Raw genomic sequence first — 27,134 nt, forward strand, 5'->3', positions numbered from 1 at the left:
AATAAACATTGGCGTAGAGGGGGGGGGCGACTCTTTCCGTTGTTTAGTCTCGTAATCTACACGAGTTGGCACTATACCAAGGAACGCCTAATGCAGCTCAGCTTCCCAGGCAACGTTATGCCTCAAATCATTACAAAATGGTGGATACGCACCTGTTGGCCTGGGTGCCAAACACCCCAATGACTGCCGGACGGTTGTTGATGGTAAGGATATCACTGACGGACTGGAGCACGTCGAAATAAAAGAAGGAGTCGCCAGGAACCGAACAGTTGAGGCGGGCTTTCAAGAACGAGGTCCAGTACTTCTCTAGAACCCTGGGGGAGCCGCCCATGTCGTTCTTACAGACACGGCCGACGCGAGAGAAGGTCACCTGGATGCAAAGAAGAAAGCAGTCACCCAGAGTCACATTAATGAGCATCCAAAAAAGGATTAGGGTGGATTTGGTGAGAAGCTACGTTCGTGGCAGGGAGGTCCAAATATTATGAACTGCAGTAAAGGCAAGGCTGGGCTTGACATGCCCCACCCTATACGATATAAATACGTTTATGTATTGCTCTGTACGGCATACTGCACCTAATCTATGAAGAGCTATGTTTGGGGCAAGTGGTGGATTACCGAACAAGATGGCGGTTGTAAATCAGTATGGCTGCAGTATGTATGTATGTATAACTTTATTTATAAAGTGCCACAAGGGTACGCAGCGCCATACAATCTTACAATATACACAATTACACACAGGGAGGACAAGTGTTATAATAAATACAATAAATAAGTATAAATACACAGGGAATAAGTGCCATGTGGTGTGAGACACAGTAGGAAGGAGCTCCCTGCCCCGTATAGAGCTTACAGACTAAAGGTCCCCATACACGGGCCGATTGTAGCTGCCGATATGGGTCCCTTAGACCAATTCAGCAGCTTATCAGCCCGTGTATGGGCACTACCGACGGGCCTGCCCGACCAATATCTGGCCTGAAATCAGCCAGATCTTGATGGGCAGGTTAGAAAATCTAGTCGGAACGGGGACCGTATTGGCTCGTTGATGCAGTCCCCGGACCCACTTTGCCTGTACCCATCATTATAATTCGATCGTTTGGCCCCTCGATATTGCCCACCCGTAGGTGGGGATATCGGGACGCCAAGCGAGTGGATCTTAAGGTGTATGGGCACCTTAAGTGGGGCAATATGCTGATAGCCATAGGTTAAACAGTGCCATATAATATCCCTATATTTTACAATATCTAACTGTGATACGTGACGATGGCACCGCCAGTTCTGTCTCCTCCTCATCCAGAAGCCGGTCCGGCTTACTCACTGCCTGGGTAATCAGCAGAGAGCCTCAGCTTGCCCCCTAGCCCCGTGGGAGATGTTTCAGATAAAGCTGCATTTGGTACGTCTCTATCTCTCTCTCTTTTTATTATCAGCGTCACCCAGAGCTGGCGTTTGCTGCAGGGAGCCATCATTTGTGATTGAGTTGCAGACCTGCTCTGCGGAGTGGGTGTCGGGGAGATAAGGCATGCGGGGTGGCTTACTGATATAACCCACGATTTGCTGGGGCCACTGAGCAGAGCAGGAGTCTGAAATGAACATTCTCACCCCTGTATTTACAGAGAAATGCCACCCACGGCTGTAATTACCACAAAACCAAGATCCAATCTAAATGAATTAGAAATACCATATAACAATGAGTAGATATTTCCAGTATACACTGTATATAATGGGGCTACACACAGGGTCGGACTGGGGGGTGCAGGGCCCACGGGGGCTCTCGCCCCAGGGGCCCTGCCGGTGCCCCAGCCAAGCGTGTCCCCTACCCCCCCAGGGGCCCCCCTAACGCCCCCACCCGACGTCCTTCCCGAGCGCGTATAAATTGAACGCGTCAGGGGAGAAACAGTCAGTTGGGGGAGTGCCGGCAAAGGTCGGAGCCCACCAGGATTTTTCCCGGTGTCCCAGTCCGACCCTGGCTACACAGCTCTTTTTAGCACCCAATAAAAAGCCCCCCATGCCCCACCCATCCCAAGCCTAGTCCCACTTACCTTGCCGATAGTGGTGTATTCCATGGAAATCTCCCGGAAGAAGAAATAAACATAGTTTCCATATTCCACCGCATGGATAAAATGAGGTTCTGCAAGAGAGGGTACAAAAATGTTTTATCACATTTTGCCACAAGAAAAAAGAAGTTCTCCAGTTTGTCATTGGAAAGAATACGATTATAATACACAAGAGCCACGGATATCTAAATGATATCCTTATAAACAGAGCTTAGTGATGTCATTGGGTATAATTGTTGCTTAGTGATGTCATTGGATATAATCGTTGCTTAGTGATGTCATTGGGTATAATCGTTGCTTAGTGATGTCATTGGATATAATCGTTGCTTAGTGATGTCATTGGGTATAATCGTTGCTTAGTGATGTCATTGGTTATAATCGTTGCTTAGTCACCTCGGCCTTCAGCTTTGTGCTTTTATGTGGTCATGGACTCTTTGGTAATATCCTATATTTTACAACGGGGGGTACATTATTCACTATATGGGGGGGGGGGACAAATCCATTTTCCAGTAAATTCAGCATTTTGAGGCTGAATGTTCAAGCATTTATGGGAAAGTTATGTAATTGAGGTTTAGTCATTTTTTAGCTGTTGCAAAACTCCCACTAGGGGCAGTGAAGAGTAGGGATGCACGGAATCCAGGCTTCGATTCGGTATTCAGCCAAGTTTCGACCTTTTTCAGCAGGGTTCAGATTCGGCCGAATCCACAGTCCTGGATGAACCAAATCCGTATCGGTATTCGGCCCTTACAATGGATTCGGGGGTTCGGCCGAATCCGAAAAACTGGGTCCAGTGCATCCCTAGTGAAGAGTAAGTTGGAAAATGTCCATCTTGCACCCAACCGTAACCTGCTGCTGACCAGCGCACTAGTGATGTGTCTTAGCCCTGACCTAAATTGGTCTACTGAGCTGCCATTATTTATAAGCCCACCCTGTTCAAAGAGTCATGACTTTCAAACTGTTGCTGAATGTGGTTTCGGGTGGGGGGATAGGCCATGGGGCAAAGTTAGGCCCACCACCCATTGGTCATCCACTGGATTATGGTCTCTAAAGGTGGCCATACATGGTGCAATCTGCTTATTTGGTCCGAGGGCCAAACGATTGAATTAAAATGGCGGGCATAGATGACATTGGACCAAGCCGATGTGGTCCCCGATCTGATGGAAAATGAATCCTGCCAATACATAGGCTCATTGGGGGTGCCCCACCTTAAAATTCTCTTCTTACCAACGACATCACCGTTAGGCAGGTTTGCCATGGTGGCATCAACGGGCTCTGCTTGAATCTGGGTCCAACAGATAAAGGGCCCACCTGCCCGGCACTAATGGGGGGGTCATTGTGAAAATCAATGCTTTTAATCTCCTCACCTCTGAGCCATTTGGAGTCGTATTTAACGGTCCGGAGGACAGGGCTCTTCTCCCCAAGGCTGCGGTATATAACAGCGTCGCTGGCCTGGAAGTCCGCCATTGTTGCAGAGTACAGATTCCCATCTACAAGAGAAAGAGTGAGAGAGATGATGGGGGTGCCATCTAGACACTAGCGCTCAATTTCTGTTGGTTCAGGTTTTTTGGCGCCAAAATATGGAATCGGAAAGCAAAAATACGCCCTCCGCAACCTGAGATCATGTAGAAGTCAGTGGCAAATGTCCCCTTAGAACTAGAAGAACTTTCTTTGCTGTGTGGGCTTTAGAGGTTTTTGTGGTTTTTTTGACTCGTCATTTGTTCAACAATACGATCTTTCGATAAACGGCTGGCATTGATGCAAATGAGTTTAGTCATGGTTAATGATGAGAGAATCTGTCCCGTTTTGCTTCGCCATAAAATTTGCCAAACGGCAAGAAAATGCACGAAAAATTTGCGCAATGCATTTGTCGCGTGATATCTGCTACCTTTTTTTGTCGTTTGTGTCTATATTTTTGTCACCCGCGTCTTTTTTTTTTGTCGTTTGCATCTATTTTTTTGTTGCCTGTGCCTTTTCTGTCGCCCGCGTCTATTTTTTGTCATTTGTGTCTATTTTCTTGTCGCCTGTGCCTTTTCTGTCGCCCGCGTCTATTTTTTGTCATTTGTGTCTATTTTCTTGTCACCGGCACCTTTTTTGTCACCCGCGCCTATTTTTTGTCGTTTGCGTCTATTTTTATGTCGCCCGTGCCTTTTTTTGACTCATCGCGCCCTTTTTGATGTGACCACCCCCTATTTGACGCAACCACCCCCTATTTGACGCGACCACACCCCCTATTTGACGCAACCACACCCTTTTTTGATGCGACCACGCCCAATTTGATGCGCAACAAAAAAAGATTCCTGTGGCGAATTTTCATGGAAGTTTTCCTGAAATTTGCCAATTCGCTGCAAATTCATGCCTGGCGAAAAAATTCTCTCGTCACTAGTCCTGGTTTCAAAAAAACTCTTAAACCATGAAAATCTGAATGTAAATAAATGCCCCCCTAAATGTAGGCTGCTTCCAACTCAGCAGAATGGGCCCCACAACCCTATAAAGTACAATATCGTATCAGGTGGAAGAGCGGAGTCGCACTCTGTGTTTTATTCCTCCCCCTGTTTGGGATGATGGCAGTACAGAGAGGGGCCTTCCCCTTGCCCATAACACGGAACAGAATTCAGCATAAACGGCCGCGTTTGAATTGTAAATTCCGCGTTTGCCAGGCTTTCATACTGAGCACATTTTGTACATAACGCCGCAGTAATTCATATTATTATTCTTCCCCCCTCTGGGATCCCTCTATCTTATTGTAAGGGACTGCTCCTGGGAGGCAGAGAACTGGGGGGGGATAGCTCACATTCATAGTTACCCGGTAAAACCAGCCATGATAATTGCACAGAAGGGAGAATTGTGAAGGGAATAAAAGGCAAACGTATAAGGGGGATACATTATAATCACATGGTGGCAGGGAAGCTGCGCTGTTGAATAAGGATCTGCATTTGTAGCACCGTTGCACAATCCATAAAGGAACCCTAGCAACTCCTTATGGGATAGTAATAAATGGGGGTGGGCGATATTGGGATAATTTGGTCGTTTGCCAAACTATCAACTTAGAATGGTGGGTATAGGCGCCTGTTGGTTTAGAGGCCGCATCAACGATCCAACGAAAAATCTAACCTGCCCAATGGAGATCTGACGATTTCAGGCCAGATATCGGTCGGGCAGGCCCGTCGGTAGTGCCCATACATGGGCCGATAAGCTGCAGAATCGGTCTAAGGGACCCATATCGGCAGCTAGAATGGGGCCTAACCAATGCCCTTCCTGGCCCATATTAGTGCTTAGTTAGATATCAGTCTTCTATCCTGTTGGAAGCTATTGGCTTGCGCGGGGGTGGGGCCTAAGCAATGCCCTTCCTGGCCCATATTAGTGCTTAGTTAGATATCAGTCTTCTATCCTGTTGGAAGCTATTGGCTTGCGCGGGGGTGGGGCCTAAGCAATGCCCTTCCTGGCCCATATTAGTGCTTAGTTAGATATCAGTCTTCTATCCTGTTGGAAGCTATTGGCTTGGGCGTGGGTGGGGCCTAACCAATGCCCTTCCTGGCCCATATTAGTGCTTAGTTAGATATCAGTCTTCTATCCTGTTGGAAGCTATTGGCTTGCGCGGGGGTGGGGCCTAAGCAATGCCCTTCCTGGCCCATATTAGTGCTTAGTTAGATATCAGTCTTCTATCCTGTTGGAAGCTATTGGCTTGGGCATGGGTGGGGCCTAACCAATGCCCTTCCTGGCCCATATTAGTGCTTAGTTAGATATCAGTCTTCTATCCTGTTGGAAGCTATTGGCTTGGGCGTGGGTGGGGCCTAACCAATGCCCTTCCTGGCCCATATTAGTGCTTAGTTAGATATCAGTCTTCTATCCTGTTGGAAGCTATTGGCTTGGGCGTGGGTGGGGCCTAACCAATGCCCTTCCTGGCCCATATTAGTGCTTAGTTAGATATCAGTCTTCTATCCTGTTGGAAGCTATTGGCTTGCGCGGGGGTGGGGCCTAAGCAATGCCCTTCCGGGCCCATATTAGTGCTTAGTTAGATATCAGTCTTCTATCCTGTTGGAAGCTATTGGCTTGGGCGTGGGTGGGGCCTAACCAATGCCCTTCCTGGCCCATATTAGTGCTTAGTTAGATATCAGTCTTCTATCCTGTTGGAAGCTATTGGCTTGGGCGTGGGTGGGGCCTAACCAATGCCCTTCCTGGCCCATATTAGTGCTTAGTTAGATATCAGTCTTCTATCCTGTTGGAAGCTATTGGCTTGGGTGGGGCCTAACCAATGCCCTTCCTGGCCCATATTAGTGCTTAGTTAGATATCAGTCTTCTATTCTGTTGGAAGCTATTGGCTTGGGCGTGGGTGGGGCCTAACCAATGCCCTTCCTGGCCCATATTAGTGCTTAGTTAGATATCAGTCTTCTATTCTGTTGGAAGCTATTGGCTTGGGCGTGGGTGGGGCCTAACCAATGCCCTTCCTGGCCCATATTAGTGCTTAGTTAGATATCAGTCTTCTATCCTGTTGGAAGCTATTGGCTTGGGCGTGGGTGGGGCCTAACCAATGCCCTTCCTGGCCCATATTAGTGTATAGTCAGATATCAGTAAGACTAAGAAGGGACTTTACAGGTCTTCCATAGGATCAGATCATCACTCCAAGAGGCCAAGAAATGACATAGAGACAGCTTCATGCCCAAGAATAAGCCATCATTTTCTGTGAAGCCTTTTAATGGACCTTCCAGACCCAGAATGCTTTACGTACATTTAAAATGCAGTTTTATACCCCGTAAACTACCTTTCCATTTGCCAAAACGAATGTAAACATGGAACAAAGAGTCCGCTCAGAAAAGAAAGAAACTGCCACCCCGCTGTGTTTGATAAACAGCCGCAATCTCTCATGTCTGCCTGTCTGCGCACAAACCCAATTACCAGTACGGCTCCTGGTCCCCCCCCCCCCCATCTACATGCGAAAGCACAATAAAAATATTGGCGCTTAATGGAATGTAATAATAGCTCATTAGCAGATTAGAACATTTGCATACGAGAATAAATCATTTTAGCAATTTGTAAATTATAAATTAAGAAAATGAAGTCAACAGGCAAGGAAGGAAGGAAAAAAAAAAAATACGCATCCCGTCTCCGTGTTGGTAATAATAATAGTCGTAATAATTATAGGTTGCTGGGGATAGTGCATCAGTTTACTGGGCCTGGAGATGTTAAGGCTTTCCCAGGCTTGCTTTAACCAATCAAATTCACTTGGATCTCTAATATCAAACAAGATGGCCCCTGATGGGGCCCCAATACAGTGGAACTGGAAGCAGAGAAGGCTAGGGGGCTCCATCCGACGGGGAGAATTGACATAAATCAAGGATGTCCAACCTGGAGGCCTCGGGCACATCTGTTATTTATATAAGAAATATCTAGGGATGGTTGCAGAGTATCGTATGTATCTTTTCCTTTCTATCTCCATTTTCTAAAGCTGAAGGGCCGGCTACTCTAAAGCCATCCCCAATAGTGATGGGCGAAATGTTTCGCCAGGCATGGATTCGCGGCGAATTTCCGCGTTTCGCGAAACAGATGAAAAAATTTGCAGTGGAAAAATTCGCTGCACGTCCAAAAATTGTCGCCGGCATCAAAAAAGAATAGCCGCGCGACAAAATAATAGCTGCGGGCAACAAAATAATGGGCGCAGGCGACAAAATAATAGCCACGGGCGACAAAAGAATAGCCTTGCGAAAAAAGAATAGCCGTGCGAAAAAAGAATAGCCGCGGGCGACAAAAGAATAGCCGTGCGACAAAATAATAGCCGTGGGTGACAAAATAATAGCCGCGGACGACAAAAGAATAGCCGGGCGACAAAATAATAGCCGCGGGTGACAAAAGAATTGCTGTGTGACAAAATAACAGCCACGGGCGACAAAATAATAGCCATGCGACAAAATAATAGCCGCGGGCGACAAAAGAATAGCCGTGCGACAAAAGAATAGCCGTGGGCAACAAAATAATAGCCGCTGGGGACAAAATAATAGCCAACAATTTTTTTTGCCGCACGACATTTTCGCCGTTTCGCGGATTTTTTGAAAGATTCGCGAATTTTTCGGCGAAGCAAAACGGAACAGATTCGCTCATCACTAATCCCCAAGTATTGGACTACTAAAGGGTAAATATGTTTTTTTTTACAGTAGAATATCTGGTTTCACTGGTTTGGACCTTTAACAATGACATTATATTGAGATGTCTCTTTGCCCCACCCCCCTCCATAAGCCCCGAGTCCCGTTCTGATGGATTGGGACGTTGCAGCAAAGCATGCAATCAATGGCCGTGATTGACGACGGCAGGATGCAAAGATGTAATTTGGCACAACACGGAGAGATAAATGGGCCCAGGAAAGGCTTGTTGGCGCGAGCTGTTTCTAAGTACACGAACAAATCTTTTTAAATAGTGAGAGAACCTTGCAGCCAACAGGATTATACCATAGCAACCTCGTTACTTGGGAGCCAACCAGAATGCCAGGCACCTCGGTACATGTGCGGCTACTGTACAAAATATCTGCTGATATCCTATGAGTGAGGGATTATTGCCCTCCCCGGGGCTAATCTCCATTAATTCACACTTTGTGCTTCTCGCGGGTGGAACCCAGAGGAAATTCAGGCTCCCCCCCCACCCCGAACTCCTGACAAGTTAAAAATGGCTGCACTGCAATCATGTTCTCTAAATGGTGTATAAGAAAAACCAATCAGAGGTTAAGAATTATTGTGGTGGCAACCTACCTGCAAAAAGGGCGACGTTGGCTTGTTTTGCATCAAAAGGGCAACGGGCCTGACCATTGAACTCTTCCCCTTCCTGCTCAAGAGTCTTGATCTACAAAATAAACAGGACGGTTAATATAATGAAATATGGTTGTTAATAAGGTCCCATGCAGTCCACCTATCAACCTAACTATTACTCCTCCCACAGACTTCTCCACCTATCAACCTAACTATTATTCCTTCAACAGACCTCTCCACCTATCAACCTAACTATTACTCCTCCTACAGACCTATCCACCTATCAACCTAACTATTACTCCTCCCACAGACTTCTCCACCTATCAACCTAACTATTACTCCTCCTACAGACCTCTCCACCTATCAACCTAACTATTACTCCTCCTACAGACCTATCCACCTATCAACCTAACTATTACTCCTCCCACAGACTTCTCCACCTATCAACCTAACTATTATTCCTTCAACAGACCTCTCCACCTATCAACCTAACTATTACTCCTCCTACAGACCTATCCACCTATCAACCTAACTATTACTCCTACCACAGACCTATCTACCTATCAACCTAACTATTACTCCTCCCACAGACCTATCCACCTATCAACCTAACTATTACTCCTACCACAGACCTATCTACCTATCAACCTAACTATTACTCCTCCCACAGACCTATCTACCTATCAACCTAACTATTACTCCTCCTACAGACCTATCCACATATCAATACTTTTATTCCTCCCATAGACCTATCCACCAATCATTACTATTACTCCTCCCACAGGCCTATCCACCTATCACAGTGCTGTCCAACTTCTGTTGTACCGAGGGCCAGAATTTTTCCGACCTACGTGGTGGAGGGCCGATAATGGAAGACAGTTTGACCACTCCCCTTTTTGAAACCACACCCATGTTATCACATGACCATACCCATATTAATGGTTGTAGTACAGCAAAAACCTGCCATACTCTTCCTGCCCTACCCTGCCTGTGTGCCATACTCTGCCTGTCCTACCCTGCCTTTGTGTGTGCCATACTCTGCCTTCCCTACCCTGCCTGTGTGTGCCATACTCTGCCTGCCCTACCCTGCCTGTGTGTGCCATACTTTCACTGTGTGTGCCATTCTTGGCTGGTTTGTGCCATACTTGGCCTATGTGTGCCATACTCTGCCTGCCCTACTCTGCCTGTGTGTGCCATACTCTGCCTTCCCTACCCTGCCTGCGTGTGCCATACTTTCACTGTGTGTGCCATTCTTGGCTGGTTTGTGCCAAACTTGGCCTGTGTGTGCCATACTCTGCCTGCCCTACACTGCCTGTGTGTGCCATACTCTGCCTTCCCTACCCTGCCTGTGTGTGCCATACTCTGCTTGCCCTATGCTGCCTGTGTGTATGGCACACACAGGTGACACAATGCTGGCACTGCTCCTACAGTCTGCACAATAACTATATATTAAAAAACTTTTTAATTGCAGCACCACCTCAGTATATGTTCTTTTTGTGGTATGCAGGGATTATTTGTGGGTTTCTACTGCTCCTGAGGTGTGAACAGGGGAACAATGGGGGTGATTACAGCCTGAGCCTGAGGTGTGAACACTGCAGGGGGGAACAATGCAGAGATTAGGTGGGGGGCCACACAGAGGGGCCGCCAGTTGGACAGCACTGACCTATCAATACTATTGTTCCTCCCACAGACCTATCCACCTATCAATACTATTGTTCCTCCCACAGGCCTATCCACCTATCAATACTATTATTCCTCCCACAGGCCTATCCACCTATCAATACTATTATTCCTCCCACAGGCCTATCCACCTATCAATACTATTGTTCCTCCCACAGACCAGACTCTAGGGTCATACAATAGAAGTAGGCTTATTAGCTTCCAGGTTGGCCTGTGAACCATCAAACATGAAAATAAGGGTCAATGTATAATGGAGTTTCAAGTTTAAAATGATGGACTTTATAGGCCAATTGACTGCATATGGTGGGACAATGTGGTTGAACAATTAAGATGTCATTGTAGATGTTCAACATTACTTTCTCCTGAAACACTCTGGGACCATATAATTAATGGGGTGGGTTCAGCCCAGTAGAAAGAAAAGGAACCCCTCTACAGAGATGGTGAAATCCTTACCTTGTAGCTCCTGCACATGGGGTTAAATGAGTTGGTGCCACACGCCACAAGAGTTTGGTCGTTCTTGGGGACCAGGACCTTGATGTAGTTGTAACACTCATCCTTATGGAGACACAAATAGAACAAGTTTTCTTTAAAAAAAAACCAAAAACAATCCTGAAGGGTGAGTGACATGGTGCATAGGACATTGACTCTACCCTTGTAGGTAGTAATAAAATATTATATATTATATGTTGTTGCCTTGCTGAGCTGAGGTCCTGGTTTGGGTTGTAGGGCAACCATTTTGTATGTTCTACCAGTGCCTATTCCGCCATGTCCAGACTTTCATATAGGATGGGAAAAAACTAGTTTTGCAATTGGGCTGTCAATCATGTGTTGTACGATACAATGTACCCAAGACTTTAATTTTTAATGGTTAAACGCTGTGACGTCCAACCTTTGGCCACGTGACTATTCTTTTGATGCCCGCGACTATTCTTGCATCAATTTTGGCCACGTGACTATTCTTTTGATGCCCGCGACTATTCTTGCATCAATTTTGGCCACGTGACTATTCTTTTGATGCCCGTGACTATTCTTGCGTCAATTTTGGCTGCGTGACTATTCTTTTGACACCTGCGACTATTCTTGCGTCAATTTTTGGACGCGCGACTATTCTTTTGACGCCCATGACTATTCTTGCGACAATTTTTGGACACGCGGTGAATTTTTCCGTGGCAAATTTTTTCATCCGTTTCACGAAACAATCCGCCAATGGCGAAATGCGGAAATTCGCAGTGAATCCATGCCTGGCGAAACATTTTGCCCATAACTAATCGAGTGGTTTTTATTTTTAGCAAACATCTTTTTTCAGTTCCCGGTGCATCTCAGTTGGATTGCCGTCCACTAAAGAGAGTCACGACACTTTTAACTCTGTAACAAGGCGCTGCTCAGGAGAAAGTGGCCTCATGCAGAGCTGAAAGAAAGAAAGGATAAAGAGTCGGCTTGACGGGAAATCATCACCTAAAATGGGTGAGTACGCGGCGTAGTACTCAATTCCTTGCGTGTGTGGAAAACTGGGCTCCTGCACTGCAGAAGTTCTTCTCACTAAAGGCTGCCCTTAAGAAATCCTTCATAGACTTTCATTTGTCTTGTCAGACGGAATTCTCAGCAGATCTGCGGAAATAAACAGTTGATAAACGGCGCCGCTTTCACGAGTCGTCCTGGATTTTTAGAATGTGTGCCCAGTGTCGATAACACAAAAATGCAAGTTTATCTTGAGGTTTTCGCGCCCAATGACCATGAGTGGTCCATCAAGTACGGGAATAGACTCTACCAGGACCATTGTTCGACGTGAAATGATCAGCGTATCAGCAATTTTTTCCGATCTCGAAAGGCAAGTTGAAAACAGAGCACAATAAAAACAAGATATAAAAATGATTGGCCCCTAGGGCACCTAATTCATAGCACCAACTGTTGCCAATAAAGTCTACAGGGCTTCTAGTCTAGTCTTGAGAAGGCCTCTACCTAATTGGTGATACTGCTTATGCACAGCCTGCCCTACATTTGCCCTAGGTCTGGGTATGATTTGAAGCTAACCACCATAATGTGCAAACCAAGTGAAGTCACCATTCATGATCCAGGCATGGACTCTCTGGGGTTATGGAGCTTCAAGGGATAAGCCACATGTGTAAAATCAAGATCAGTCGTGATTTATCCTAACTAAATAATTAGGAGAACCTTTACACATTAAAGCTGGCCATACACTCACCAATATAATTGTACTAAACTAAAGTTCTGTATGATTTTTGGACCGCGTGTGGGGTTCAAATTATAATCCTGACAATTTTCATACCATGGCGATGGGTTGTTTAGTCGATCGGACAGGTTAGCCAATTTCAGACCAATAACTATGATATTTGTGCATGTATTGCCTGTCTGACCATATCCTTGGGTGACCTACAATGTCCACGACATAACTTCTATACGATTAATTATTAACGGTCAGAACATTGTCCAATTTGTTATTTTTTACAACTTTCATCCTACAATTTCAATCCGAATGTTAGTTTTAGATCGCTGCATTAAGACGTATGGACGATACCCGAACATTCGTCATAAGATGTCTAAAATCTAAACGTGTATGGCAGCTTCAATTGAACCTGGAGAGAAGATACGTTGGACAACTTTCTGTTTACGCCCAACAATAAGGGCTCTGGCACACGGGGAGATTAATGCACTTTCGCATTCCGCGTCGGTCCGGTAGATCTTGACTGGACCGAGTCTAGCCACCCCTGATATACAATGTCCTTCACATATAGGCAAATAAAACATAAATTTATACAGTGTGGTCCACTAGTTAGGGCTGTGGCAGACGGGGAGATTAGTCGCCCGCAACAAATCTCCCTTGTCGCGGGCGATTAGTCTCCCCAAAATACCATCCCACCGGCAAAAATGTAAATCGCCAGTGGGATGGCATACGTGGCACCCTGATTTCCCCGAAACCGCAGAAGTTTCCTCTCAAGACAACTTCCGGGAATTCGGGGAAATTGTGGCGCCGTGTATGCCATCCCACCGGCGATTTACATACTCGTTGGTGGGATGGTATTTTGGGGAGACTAGTCACCCGCGACAAGGGATATTTGTTGTGGGCGACTAGTCTCCCCGTCTGCCACAGCCCTAACTGGTGTACCACACTGTATAAATTTATGTTTTATTTGCCTATACGTGACGGACATTGTATATCAGGGATGACCAGACTCGGTCCAGTCGAGATCGACCAGACCGACGTGGAATTAATCACCCCGTGTGCCAGAGCGCTTATTGTTGGGCGTAAACAGAAAGTTGCCCAACGTATCTTCTCTCCAGGTTCAATTGAAGCCGGCCATACATGTTTAGATTTTAGACGTCTTACAAAGAACATTCGGGTATCGTTGCGGAAATGCGGCGTGTGTACGTACGCATACATGGAGCACTTCCGCATCCCCGCCTTGATCGCGGTCCACCAGGAATCCTCGGGGGATAGACTGGTCGACCGCGATCGACGTATTGGCCACCCCTGTTGTATATCTTTCAACTCATCATCAGATATTCCATTTGGATCTTAAACTCTTTCGTTTAGGCTGGCTATTGGAACACTCCAAGGGGACCCCTGTTCAGTATACATAACAGGGACAGCAATCTGACAAAATGTCAACTTTGCTCCCCACCGTGCACAAAACAATGCTACACACTGGTTGGAATAATCCAGATCCCAGAATGTTTTGTAACCTTTCGCTGAATCCTATTGACTTTGCTTGTGATCCCTCCCGCCTGAGACTTGATAGAAAGCTCTGCAGGTGAGTGGTTTCCTTGGGATGAGCAATCTCATCAAGTCTGTGGATTCGGGGCTCCTACCGCCCCCGACGCTGAAGGCACTGAAGTGTGAGACGTTGACAAAGAATAAAAAGCTTTCCGACTTTGGTGCTGAGCTCAGCATGGGAGCCCCTCCGCTGCGCACAATCACACAGCCGCGCACTGGAAGGAGAGGGAGGTCACGGCAAAAACCCATGCTTTCCTTAATTAAAGTCGAATTCTAATTAGCGCCGAAGTTAATTTTGTTTTCCCTGGGCCAGCAGCCGGAGATTTCTCATTTACAGCAATAACAAAAGCCTTTAAGCTAGAAACAGAACGTTATTGTCTGAATTCTTCCTCCTCTCTCTATGGCTTGTAGAAACGATCATGGCAATCCATTGTGCGGGTTGCACAAGCAATCCATCCTTCGCTTGTTCTGAGACCGGCAGAGTCGATATCCATCATTAATATAGACGAGGAGCTAAAACGTCCATTCACTGCGTTCAAATGCGCAACGCGGCAAGGTTAGTCGTGATAAAACATAAAAAGGAAAAACCGACCCGTGCAATTTTGGAATAGTCGTTAAAGAAAAACCTTGGCTGGATTTGCCGAGGACAGATGCTACGGGCACGGATGGAGGGGTACGCTGCAGCCAAATGTGCCGGCTCTTCCAAATGTGCCAGTGATTAAAGACACGATTGCTCAGTTTATCAGCGGTAACAACGCACCAAAATCATCCAGATATCCATTGGGCATTCTGGGAAATCCAACTGCATTGATCTGTCGTTGCTGCCCTATTCTGGCGAGTTGACATGGGCCACTTTGGCTTTGGGCCAAAGCATTGGATCAACCCACACTTGTTAAGCCCCATGACTAGAGAATGGCACAACTATTGGCCTGATCAGCCAGTTTGATAGGGTTGCAGATTTGTCCACAGCCAGTTCTAATTACCTGCCCTATTGGTTGTGACTAATGTTTCTCTAAGTGATCTACACCTGAAGAGCTTGGCCCTGTCAACCAACCAACGGGGTTGAAGTCTGGACCAAGTAGGACACTAAGTTCAGAAAATCCAGAATCTGGTATCCAAGGGGATAAGCAAGTATCTAAAGGGGCCTTACACGGGCCGATTGTAGCTGCCGATATGGGTCCCTTGGACCGATTTGGCAGCTTATCGGCCCGTGTAGGGGCAGAAACGACGGCCATGCCCGATATCTGGCCTAAAATTGTCCAGATATTGATTGGGCAGGTTAAAAGATTTAGTCGGATCAGGGACCGCATCAGCTCGTTAATGCGGTCCCCGAACCGACTGTGCTATTGCTGCAGTTAGAATTCGATCATTTAGCCCCAGGGCCAAATGATCGAATTAGCCTACATTTTCCCCGATAACGCCCACCCGTAGCTGATCTTAATGTGTATGGCCACCTTTAGACATATTGACGCAAAAGATCAAGGCAAACAATGTAGTCAGAAAGTCAGAAAAAGGCAAATCAAGCCAGAATAGTAATTTAAATGCACCCAGGAACTTCACAGAAAAAGACCTATATTCGGGCATTGACCCCGGGTGTCTTTTCATGTGCTGAAACGGGACATGATAATGTCAGGAGGCGCCATGGCGCTAAGCAACGTGCCACCGTAATGTTGTATCATGGGTGCCGCCATCTTGGGACAGAAGCAGAGCACTCCCGACAGGCCCACAATTTGGGCCAGAAAAGGATGAGACTGCGGGAGAATATGTAACTGACAGCTGAAGGATGGCTGTATTGGCAGTGGATTATGTGTATATGATATATACATAACAAAGGCTTCTATAGGGCTACAGTTAATTACTCACAACGACTAAATCTGGAATATCTATTCTTTCCTTTCACAGGCTTAGGGTTAGTAATTCTGGCAGTCATTCATTAGGAGATGGGGCACAGAGAAGGCACTTACCCTCAGCTTGCCTCTCATTGCGCAGTTCTCCATATCTTGGGTCTTCCACGTTACATACTAAAATGAAAAGGCCACAGGGTAAGTAATGCAAGTAGGACTCTTTCCTCTACATCAGTAGTTCCCTTACAGTAAAGGTCCCCATACACGGGCCGATTCTAGCTGCCGATATGGGTCCCTTAGACAGATTCGGCAGCTAATCAGCCCGTGTATGGGCACTACCGACGGGCCTGCCCGACCGATATCTGGCCAGAAATCGGCCAGATCTCTATCGGGCAGGTTAGAAAATCTAGTCGGATCGGGGACCGCATCGGCTCGTTGATGCGGTCCCCAGACCGACTTTGCCTATACCTGTCGTTATAATTCGAACATTTGGCCCCAGGGCCAAACGATCGAATTAGCTTGGATTCTTCCGATATTGCCCACCCGTAGGTGGGGGATATCGGGAGAAGATCCGCTCGCTTGGCAACATTGCCAAGTGAGCAGATCTGAAGGTGTTTGGGGACCTTTAGACCAGACGGGAAAACCAGCCAATGCCGCTCGTTGATGCGGTCCCCGGACCGACTTTGCCTATACCCGTCGTTATAATTCGATCGTTTGGCCCCGATATCGTCCACCCGTAGATGGAGAAGATCCGCTTGCTTGGCGACATTGCCAAGTGAGCGGATATGAAGGTGTATGGGGACCTTAAGACTTGCCTTCCAGGGGTGGGTGGCTCAGAGGGCTGAAGAGTGAAGGTCAGGGACACAATTGGGGAGAAAGCCTATTTGCCCTCCTGGCTACTCATAACATCCTATCAATTTGTGATCTCATTAGTTATAATTGCTGTTCAGTGATTTCAATAGAACACACATTAACTTGTGGCCTATCAGGGGAAGGTCTGATAGGAGTAGCAGTCCAACAACAGTTTAAGTTTGTAGGTTAAATTACATACATTCATTTTCCCTTCGACCTCTAACTAGCCCTGGGTGCCCGGGACAAATCACCAGTGTATCTGTTTCCCGACAGGAGACCTTAGAAGCGCCGAGGCACTGCAGTGCCATTTGGGATCCGTGTATGGAATCCCGGCTCCATTCGGACAATTTCCATGCAAATGAACGGAGCAATAACCATAACGCTCTCCTTCTACAAAACAACATCACTTCCTTCCCTTGCATTGCCAATCAGTTGCTAGCTTGTGTCATATCGGCCAGTTACTGCTTACTGGGGCAATTGGCTAGGTTACCAGCCCAATGGTGGGGCAGTTATGCAGCAAGTTAAGATCTGCACATAAGAACAAAAGAGTGCACGGCTCGTAAAAACCTCTTACTTTATCTGGAATAATTGCTTCTTTGGCTCTGCGCAGATCGATAGCATAAACATGGTCTCTGGGGGAGGAGAAGGAAAAATAAATTACTATTGGGGGTTTAGCAACCCAGTATATACAGGTATTTACAAATCTGTGAAAGAATATGGTGGCTTTTAGAGTCGGCCTTTGGCTATTGGGAAAGCAAGATATCTCTTGGTGGGCTTCACTGTCGGAAAAAACTCATCAACCACAGAGCCACCTAACATAGACACCATTTATTATGTTTTACATCTGACTCCCGAACGGGCACTGGGTGCTCCAGTTCCACATAAAGCAGCCATCTTCTTACAATGCAGCACTCACCTTGCAGCTACAAATAGTGTTTGGTTCAGTTTAAGCATCTTCTGAAAGTCAAGTCCTAGGTGGGCCGTGTCATCGTCGCTGGCCAGTCCCCGAAACCATGGATAAGAAGAAGTGGCTGGAAGAACAAAACATCATCTGGTTCATCTAGAGTCATTGTGCCATAAGGTTACTCATATAACTATAATCCTATAAGCCTGAAAGCCCTCTTTCTGTTCTCCAAAGTGTCAGGGGTTGGACTTCTTCTCATACACAGCCTGCGCTCTGTGTCTCTGAGATTTTTCCAGTTAGTGGAAACTGGTCACAGTGCACCAGATGAAATATCGCTGTCTTAATAACAGTAATAAGAAGTGGCTAAGGGACATGGCTTAGTGTGACTTCTGAAGAAATTGTGAAACAATGTCGTTCTGCTGAAAGAAAAGAGCTAGAATAACGGAAAGTTGCAATCACTTTGGGTCCCAGGACAGCAAAAAAGCAATAAATTGGTTTGCAATGTACGGCAAGCTCGACATTACTTTCTATACGATCGGCTAAAGCTTAACTGTATGGGCACGTGTTGTGGATAGAAATGTTCGTACTTAAGGGTCGAAACGATTCCCTCGTGTTGCTAGTAAGAGGTTAAATTATAGTATGTGGATTTATATGACACGGCTGAGTCCGTGGGTTGGAAATTGTACAGTTGCCGAGGAAGAACTGGAGTTGATGAGTCCAAAAAACTAAAATAATGAACCAAAACGTAACTGGTGGAAGAGCCGGGTCAATCCCAAGGCCCAAGGCATTTCAGACATAGGTCTTTATATATTACTGGTGTTCATAATCGTTCAGCTCCAGATTAAGAAGGAGATTTCAGCAAAATATGAACCTGGCAGCCCTGATGGAACCATGCCTTCCCAACCCTGACAGGAACGAAAAGGAAGAAGCAGCAAGATGGAAAATGTGCTGAGCCTATCAACCGCTCTGGAGCAGATGGTGAACAGGTGGCGTAGAACTTCTGAAGTCTGAACAGAAAGGGTCGTTTTTTTACGTTTTTGAAAAATCATAAAACTTACTTAATGTCTCTATGATTCTAATAGGCGTCAGGTCCTTTGGGAACACCAGGGCAGAGGACAGGTAAGTGCAGACAAGGAGAAGAACCCCACGGAGCAGCACTTGGTACATTCTTGTGTCCTTGACAGAGTAGCGGAGGGGAGCAGGAAGGGATCAAGGTCCTAACGAATGTTCATTCTGCTCGCAGCGGAACCTGTCGTTAAAAAGAAAAGGCAGATCTTATAGTCAGGGCTGTTTGACACGGTGGGGATAGGGTTGGTAAGAGACTAGCTCCATTGTTTGAATAAAGTACAGCCTACGAACTCATGTTCAACTGATGATTTTGAATTACATCTCAAAGCATTATTTCCCAACAGGTTGCAGTTATATGAGGGTGATTATGGTTGTACTTGAGGAAAAGCTGAACAGCCACAGGTCCAGAAACTGGGATATTTTTGCTATCTTGTCCTTGAGTTACCTTGCCCTGATATGTTTTATTTGTCCTACATTATCCATCTTGCCCTACTGTCTCCATCTTGCCCTACTGTCTATATCTTGTTCAACTGTCTACATTTTGACCTACTCTCTCCATCTTGCCCTACATTACTATTTTGTTTTACTGTCTACCTTTTAGCCCAATGTCTCCATCTTGCTTTCCTATCTTCATCTTGTCTCCATCATGTCCTACTGTCCCAATCCTGCATTACCATGTTCTGCCTTACAACTCCCCTATCTGCATTTTGTCCTACAGTCTCCATCTTATCTTAATGTTTCCTTCTTCTCCTCCTGTCTCCATCTTGCACTACTTGTTACCATCCCCTCTTGTTCTCCCATAGCTATCATGCCTTTCTGTTGCCATACTGTCTCCATCTTGTCTTAATATCTCCTTCTTCTTCTCCTGTCTCCATCTTGCACTACTTTTTACCATCCTCTCTTGTTCTCCCATAGCTATCATGCCTTTCTGTTACAGTACTGTCTCCATCTTGTCTTAATATCTCCTTCTTCTTCTCCTGTCTCCATCTTGCACTACTTGTTACTTGTTCTCCCATACTTATCATGCCTTTCTGTTGCCATAATGTCTCCATCTTGTCTTAATGTCTCCTTCTTCTCCTCCTGTCTCCATCTTGCACTACTTGTTACCATCCCCTCTTGTTCTCCCATACTTATCATGCCTTTCTGTTGCCTATTGTACCTCATGCCTTCCTACCTACAACTGATAAAACCACCTCAAAAGGCAGCTTTCCTTACGGCCAATATATTCAAGTCTCCTTTTTCCCGAACCAAGAACAAATCAGAAATAAAGCCGAGCCCGTTTGCCAGTCACTGCGGCTGTGAGCTTTTGTGGGCAACCGTTTGCAGTATCATTTATCTCTAAATGAAAATGTTGTTCCTGGTTTAATTTCACACAGCATAATTCTGTCTCCACGGACATTTAATGCAATGGACCTCATGAACTCCAGTGCTGGGAAGGGAAGAGTTTGATTAATAGGAATGTTGATACAATCTGATATAATGTCTTGCAGGCCTGTTCTATGTAAAGCGTATTTATTGCCACCAAAGTGCACACAAATGATTGGATACAGCTCTTTCTCTCTTATTCCCATCCCAACTGACCGGCCAAATTCCTTGTACATCCCTCAGTTACAAGGAGCATTTATCCACTTGGAGATTCCTGCAGTGACAGGCAGCACTTGGCACATCTGAGATGATAATGGACATGTTTCTTTATTCTGAGAAAGCTACAAAGTTTTTTCTTTTTCATGTCGCTAACCTTTTTACCAGATTTGTCTAAGCCGTGCTACTCCTAAACATAGTAACATAGTAAGTTGGGTTGAAAAAAGACGTACATCCATCACGTTCAACCATAATGCCTATATATAACCTGCCTAACTGCTAGTTGATCCAGAGGAAGGCAAATAACCCCATCTGAAGCCTCTAAACCTTCCAGCACCCCTTTCCACCAGCTTTGGACAACCTGTGCTGCTCTGGAATTGTATCTCCTAACGTTCCAGGGCTCTAGACCAGTGGTTGTTGGGACTTTTTTGGTACAAACCTCCTTTGGAGGAGCAGCATTTGCTCAGGACCCCCTTACCTTGTGTCAAATAAAGAAAAACATTGGCATATCTGGCACTGAGCCATAGTTCCAGGAATACCTAGAACCTCTATCTGGGCTTTCAGGGGTATCTATAAGAGGAAATGGGCATTCTTGACAAATAAAGAAAAACATTGGCATATCTGGCACTGAGCTATAGTTCCAGGAGTACCTAGAACCTCTATCTGGACTTTCAGGGGTATCTATAAGAGGAAATGGGCATTGTTGACAAATAAAGAAAAACATTGGCATATCTGGCACTGAGCTATAGTTCCAGGAGTACCTAGAACCTCTATCTGGGCTTTCAGGGGTATCTATAAGAGGAAATGGGCATTGTTGACAAATAAAGAAAAACATTGGCATATCTGGCACTGAGCCATAGTTCCAGGAGTACCTAGAACCTCTAGATGGGCTTTCAGGGGTATCTTTGAGAGGAAATAGGCCATGTTGCCAAATATTACCCTAACTGGCCTTCAGGCTGAGCCCCGTTGCCACCGCGCCAGGCCAGCCCCACTGTTTTGGAACCACTGCCCATTGTCAATCTTATAATTGGCTGCGTTCACTGCAACTGTAAGGCATCCATACACAGGTCCACACGGATAGGCAAACAACACTGACTACAGTAATTTGGCCAATGACTAACGAGTTGACCCAAATGACAGAAGAAAGGATCTGGGCCTCTCTACTTGAACGTGCAAAGGAACTAACTTAAGGTCCCCATACACCTTCAGATCTGCTCGCTTGGCAATGTCACCAAGCGAGCGGATCTTCTCCTGATATCCCCCACCTATGGGTGGGCGATATCGGGAGAATCCAGGCTAATTCGATCGTTTGGGACCAAATGAGCGAATTATAATGACGGGTATAGGCAAAGTCGACGATGCGGTCCCCGATACGACTAGATTTTTTAACCTGCCCGATTTCAGGCCAGATATCGGTCGGGCAGGCCCGTCGGTAGTGCCCCTACACGGGCCGATAAGCTGCCGAATCTGTCTAAGGGACCCATATCAGCAGCTAGAATCGGCCCGTGTATGGGGACCTTTAGAAATCAAAACAAAGACCTAATTGGTTGCTACAGGCAACATCACCGGTGATATTTATCTCCATCTTAGTAAACATGCCCCATAGTCACATATAAGAAACCTCATTGCTAACTAATAGATAACATGGATACTCCTACGTTGTTTGACAGTTTCTTCGATTTTTATTCAGAATGGGCAATTTTACAAACACTTTTCTTTGACTCGCCCCCCGTCTTCCCATATTATCCCAGTCCCCCCTCGTACCAAACGCCCAAAGGACAGAGTGGATCCTATAACGGAGCTTCTCCCTGTTGACGAAACCACTCAGAAGCCCTAATGCACGGCTGCAAATACATCAGCAAATTACCCCTCTGTTTTCAAAGTGCTATTATCCAGCTGCGATAAAGCCAATGGGGCCCTAAATGGATTGGGCGCAAGATAAGAGGTCAAGGAAAAGTTCTCTTGTTCGAGCCAGACGGTCGCGGCAGCCAGAGTTTCCCCACATCACCTGAAAAGCTCAGCGGGTGGGACGCGCGAATAGACCGACGCAGACCTGAGTAAATTCACTTCCAATTACTTTCAAACTGATGGAAGAAAATGGACAGCAAATGAACCCTAAAAGCATAGCAAGCAGAGGAGTGCCTCGCCGGGATGCTAATTGGAGGCCATTTCTCAGGGCAAAAATGGAAGCAAAATTGTCCTTTAGAATTTGCAGGAGGTGGGAGAGTAGTGTCTTACCGTGGGCTCTAATGACTGAACGGTGGTAATTAATTGAACGGACTCTGTGGGGCGTATGCCATTTGAAGTTGTGTGCGCGGATTCAGGATGGGTGGGTGGTTTGTAGAATCAGCAGCATTGGCTGGTTTTCCCGTCTGGTCTAAAGGTCCCCATACACCTTCAGATCCGTTTGCTTGGTGATGTCGCCAAGCGAGCGGATCTTCTCCCGATATCCCCACCTACGGGTGGGCAATATCCAGGCCTGGGGCCAAACGATCGAATTATAACAACGGGTATAGGCAAAGTCGGTCCGGGGACCGCATCAACGAGCCGATGCGATCCCCGATCCGACTAGATTTTTTAACCTGCCCGATCGATATCTGGGCGATTTCAGGCCAGATATCGGTCGGACAGGCCCGTCAGTAGTGCCCATACACGGGCCGATTAGCTGCTGAATCAGTCTAAGGGACCCATATCAGCAGCTAGAATCGGCCCGTGTATGGGAACCTTAATTTGTGGTTTATCCCTTGGCCGATGACTCTGCTAGGATGGCTACCATCTAACGTTAGTGGGGCAAATGAACCATAACACCCTGTAAACAATACATTTAGATATAACGTACTTTCACACCGGGGGCAGGACTATATAGTTTATATAGATACGTTGCTATGTAGCCATGGGAACAGCCATTCAAGATGAAATAGGGCAACAGGGCAAACACAAACATAGCAATTAAGAGATGAGATCTGCGCAATACAATGGCCAGGAACGTAAACAGGGATTAAATATCTATTCTATGGCTTTCAGCCGTGCCATTCCCCACCCCTCGGGTACAAGGTCGTGCCATGAGTGGGCTTGCTCTTTCCCTGATCGTCCGCCATTAATAAACAACAGCGGAGGATGCACGGAGATGCTCTATGGACAGAAATTGCACAAAATGAAGACAAAGTTTGGTTTCATCAGTGAACATTTGTACACTGTGGCCTGAACCAGAGAAGTCTGAAGAACTGTAATCTAGAGAGAGATGAAAACACGCCACTGTCATAGGGTTGCCACCTTTTTCCGGCTCCTTACTCCAGGCAAGGGGCGGGTGGTGATGTCACAGGGGGAGGGGGCGGGTGGTGATGTCACAGGGGGAGGGGGCGGGTGGTGATGTCACACGGGAGAGAGGGACGGGCTAGTGATGTCACAGGTACATGGCGATCAGCTAATCGCAGCAAGTCCCGCCCAGCAGGCAGTTTGGCCCTTCCGAAAACCGGGCTGTCCGGGTCAAAACCAGACAGGTGGCGACTGTATAACCACAGCGCCCCAGGATTGTAGCCTTTTGATTAAATCTATAAGGATCGGCTGTAGACTTGGCAAGTCTGCAGTTAAGGTCCCCATAAACAGGCCAATTGTAGCTTCCGATATTGGTCCCTTGGACCAATTCGGCAGCTTACTGGCCCGTGTAGGGGCAGAAACGACGGCCATACCCGACCGATATCTGGCATATTGATCTGGCAGGTTAAAAGATTTAGTCGGATCAGTCCCCGAACCGACTGCCCCATTGCCGACATTGTAATTCGATCATTTGCCCCCAGGGAATTAGCCTACACGTTCCCCGATATCGCCCACCCGTAGGTGGGGATATCAGGGGGAAGATCCGCTCACTTGGCGACCTCACCAAGCGAGCGAATCGTCACATGTATGGGCACCTTTAGGGAGGATGAAGAGTGGAATTATACATGATGAGTAATGAAATAATAATAAAATATTAAGTGCCTATTAATATATGCCTGCGAGCGGAGCGGCTGCGGCACGCCGGAGTGATGCTGGGCCTCCGTAGAGGCCACGGGCCTGTGAGTCAGGTGTCTAACTGACAGAATACATGATTGGCAGAGTCAGCCCCCCCCCCCCCCAGTACAGTCTTTGTAGCCCGTTTTCCGGCGGCAGAAGGGACTTGTTCCGTCTCTCAGTTGCCCTCCCCAGAGTCAGGGTTGAAAGTGAGTTGACGGGGAAGCCCAGTAGAACAGCGAGCTCGGATAAACTCTCCATTACGTTACAAAGCCGCAGCATGTTCTGCTTGGCTGGCTCGTAGGATTTCATTACCTGCGCTCTCCGTCTCTGGGCACATGTTATACACAAGATTCTGTTCCCAGTGCTTCCTGTCAAGAACATCCCTTTAGTGCACTGTCGGCACACAGCCGCTTCAGGGCCGGCGGGGAAACGATTTGGTGGCCAATATACCAAGCAAGAAAAACTATATATATATTTATATTTACATGTACTATTTCTTTACTAGATGAGCAACCTTATGCCGAGTGCATGGTAATACCCAGCTGGAACCCTGTACTTGTGCTTGGCACCTGTGGGTGCTTATTGAAAAAATAGTGGGCAATAGTGGGTGCCAAATTGCGCCCCATAGTGCTCATTAAGAAAGATCTGCCTGGGGTCTGGCTGTGATGTGCACCCTGCCCAGGGGCTATTTATATATGGGCACCCAGAGGCCTGTGCCTAAGGGGACAGTTTTTGGGGTGGCAGTCGTTCGGTGCCTATATAATAGATCTATTTTGGAAAGAAATGAAAAATCTGCTCAGCCACCACTGAGCCCGTGACGTGTCGCCTAACTTGCACATCTTTCGGACATGCGTTGGCGGGTCTATGGACAGGACAGGGTCAAGGCTGTGTTTAGGGTGGCAACAGACCTAAATGTACCCCCTACTTGGAGGAAGTGACAATGATGTCTTCGCCCAACTCTTTAGGCGCTATGTCTATTGATGCAAGGCACTGAGGGAACCTTGAAACTACCCCCTGGTCATGAGGTGATGGCAGGGCCAATTAGCCACCTTCTGCCTCCCTGAGGCGCTGTAGCTGATCCCGCCCCACCTTGACCCCTCACACATTTACTTTTTAAGCATCGGGGTCGATTAAGGGGGAAGCAGGAGCGGCGAACCAGGACGCAATTTACACATTTCCCACTGCATCTATGGATGTAAATGAGCCCTTATAAAGGTACATACATGGGCCGAAAGTAGCTGCCGATATGGGTCCCTTAGACAGATTTGGCAGCTAATCGGCCCGTGTATGGGCACTACCGACGGGCCTGCCCCACCGATATCTGGCCTGAAATTGGCCAGATCTCGATCGGGCAGGTTAAAAAATTGAGTCGGATCTGGGACCGCATTGGCTTGTTGATGTGGTCCCCGAACCGACTTTGCCTATACCCGTCGTTTTAATTCGATCAACAGAATTAGCCTGGATTCTCCCGATACCGATTTCAGGCCAGGTATCGGTCGGGCAGGTCCATCAGTAGTGCCCATACACAGGCCGATCGGTCTAAGGGACCGATATCGGCAGCTAGAATCGGCCCGTGTATGGGGGGACCTTAAGTCTATAACCTAGAGGGTCGTCTTGGGATACTTTTGGCTGCCCATGATAGCACCATCATGGAGAAGGAGAAACGCTCAATGCCTATTTAGTACTAGGCAGATCCGACCCCCCTAGAGACACAAGATGATGTAGCAGCTCTTTAATGATAGAACGCATTGTTACTACTGTATAACAACAAAATATGGCCGCTAACGCCTTTGCTTACATCACTAATAGGTCAGGTCTTAAAGAATTCCCTATCAAAATGGCAATAAGCTGAATATAACTTGCCTCGAGGAGTCGTTGGACGCCATCACCCATGTGCCGTAGCTGTCAGATTCCGCAAACCGCCACGACGTATCGTCTATACAGCTTTCTAATTGGCGGCCGGACGGAGAAGTGACAGTGAAAAAAAAATCATTGCTGCTGTGACTAATGACAAAAACAAAAAGTGCAGCAGATCTGATTTCTGCGCGGCCGAGGCAAATCCTGTCATAGAGAAATCAATTGTTTTCCCTTCGATGTCTCGTTACCGGAGCGGCGCGTGCGCTGGATAATGCCCTCGGTGCAATAATAGGGGAATTAGAGAGATTGGATGGAATTTTCCCCCGGAAAGACAACCATAAACCCTGGCCTAAATGGGATTGTTTTGATCGGATTGCGGAGGAAGGGGGGGGGGGAACTGACCATTTAATTCCCTTTTGCTAGAGATTTAATGAAGCACGGATGTATAGAATGTATAGAGCAAGCATGGGAAGCTGTGGCCCCTTAGGGCCCATGGTTGGGGTGTAGAAGAGCCAACTGGTATGAAGCCTGGGATGCAGCCAGATCTCTGTCCACTTCCCAAGCTGGGTCTTAACGAGACTCTAGGAATGCTCAACCCCCCCCCCCCCCAAAGGCAACCATTCCCACAGCTTCCTACTCTGGGGTCAGCTCAAAGGGCCGGAGAACCCACGGCGATGCTGCTTGTAGCCTCATGTTCTCACGCTTTCTCTCTCACATAGGGGGGGACGCGGTCGCTTCGGGGGCCGGCTGCAGCACTGATTGGGTTCTGAGCTAAACAGAGTTTTGCAAGCCGCGTAGGACTGTCTGATCTATGGCCCTTTGGCCGTTGCCAAAATACGG

The 27,134-nt window shown here is 46.9% G+C and overlaps 1 protein-coding gene across 2 annotated transcripts in view; it reads right to left on the reverse strand.

The window, feature by feature from the left end:
* Positions 1-27,134, reverse strand: part of sema6c (semaphorin 6C) — a 145,641-nt gene that overhangs the window by 31,068 nt on the left and 87,439 nt on the right. For both annotated transcript variants that reach the window (XM_002937269.4, XM_004917580.3), the window contains exons 3-11: positions 18,854-19,044; positions 17,808-17,922; positions 17,466-17,523; positions 16,160-16,216; positions 10,916-11,017; positions 8,786-8,876; positions 3,416-3,538; positions 2,037-2,125; positions 153-370 (exon numbers count right to left, since the gene is read on the reverse strand). In XM_002937269.4, the coding sequence (XP_002937315.2) occupies positions 153-370; positions 2,037-2,125; positions 3,416-3,538; positions 8,786-8,876; positions 10,916-11,017; positions 16,160-16,216; positions 17,466-17,523; positions 17,808-17,922; positions 18,854-18,962 (962 nt within the window). In that variant the 5' untranslated portion in view covers positions 18,963-19,044. The remainder of the gene's footprint in view (positions 1-152; positions 371-2,036; positions 2,126-3,415; positions 3,539-8,785; positions 8,877-10,915; positions 11,018-16,159; positions 16,217-17,465; positions 17,524-17,807; positions 17,923-18,853; positions 19,045-27,134) is intronic.

The sequence above is a fragment of the Xenopus tropicalis genome, chromosome 8 (assembly GCF_000004195.4).
Source record: "Xenopus tropicalis strain Nigerian chromosome 8, UCB_Xtro_10.0, whole genome shotgun sequence".
NCBI classification, from domain to species: domain Eukaryota; kingdom Metazoa; phylum Chordata; class Amphibia; order Anura; family Pipidae; genus Xenopus; species Xenopus tropicalis.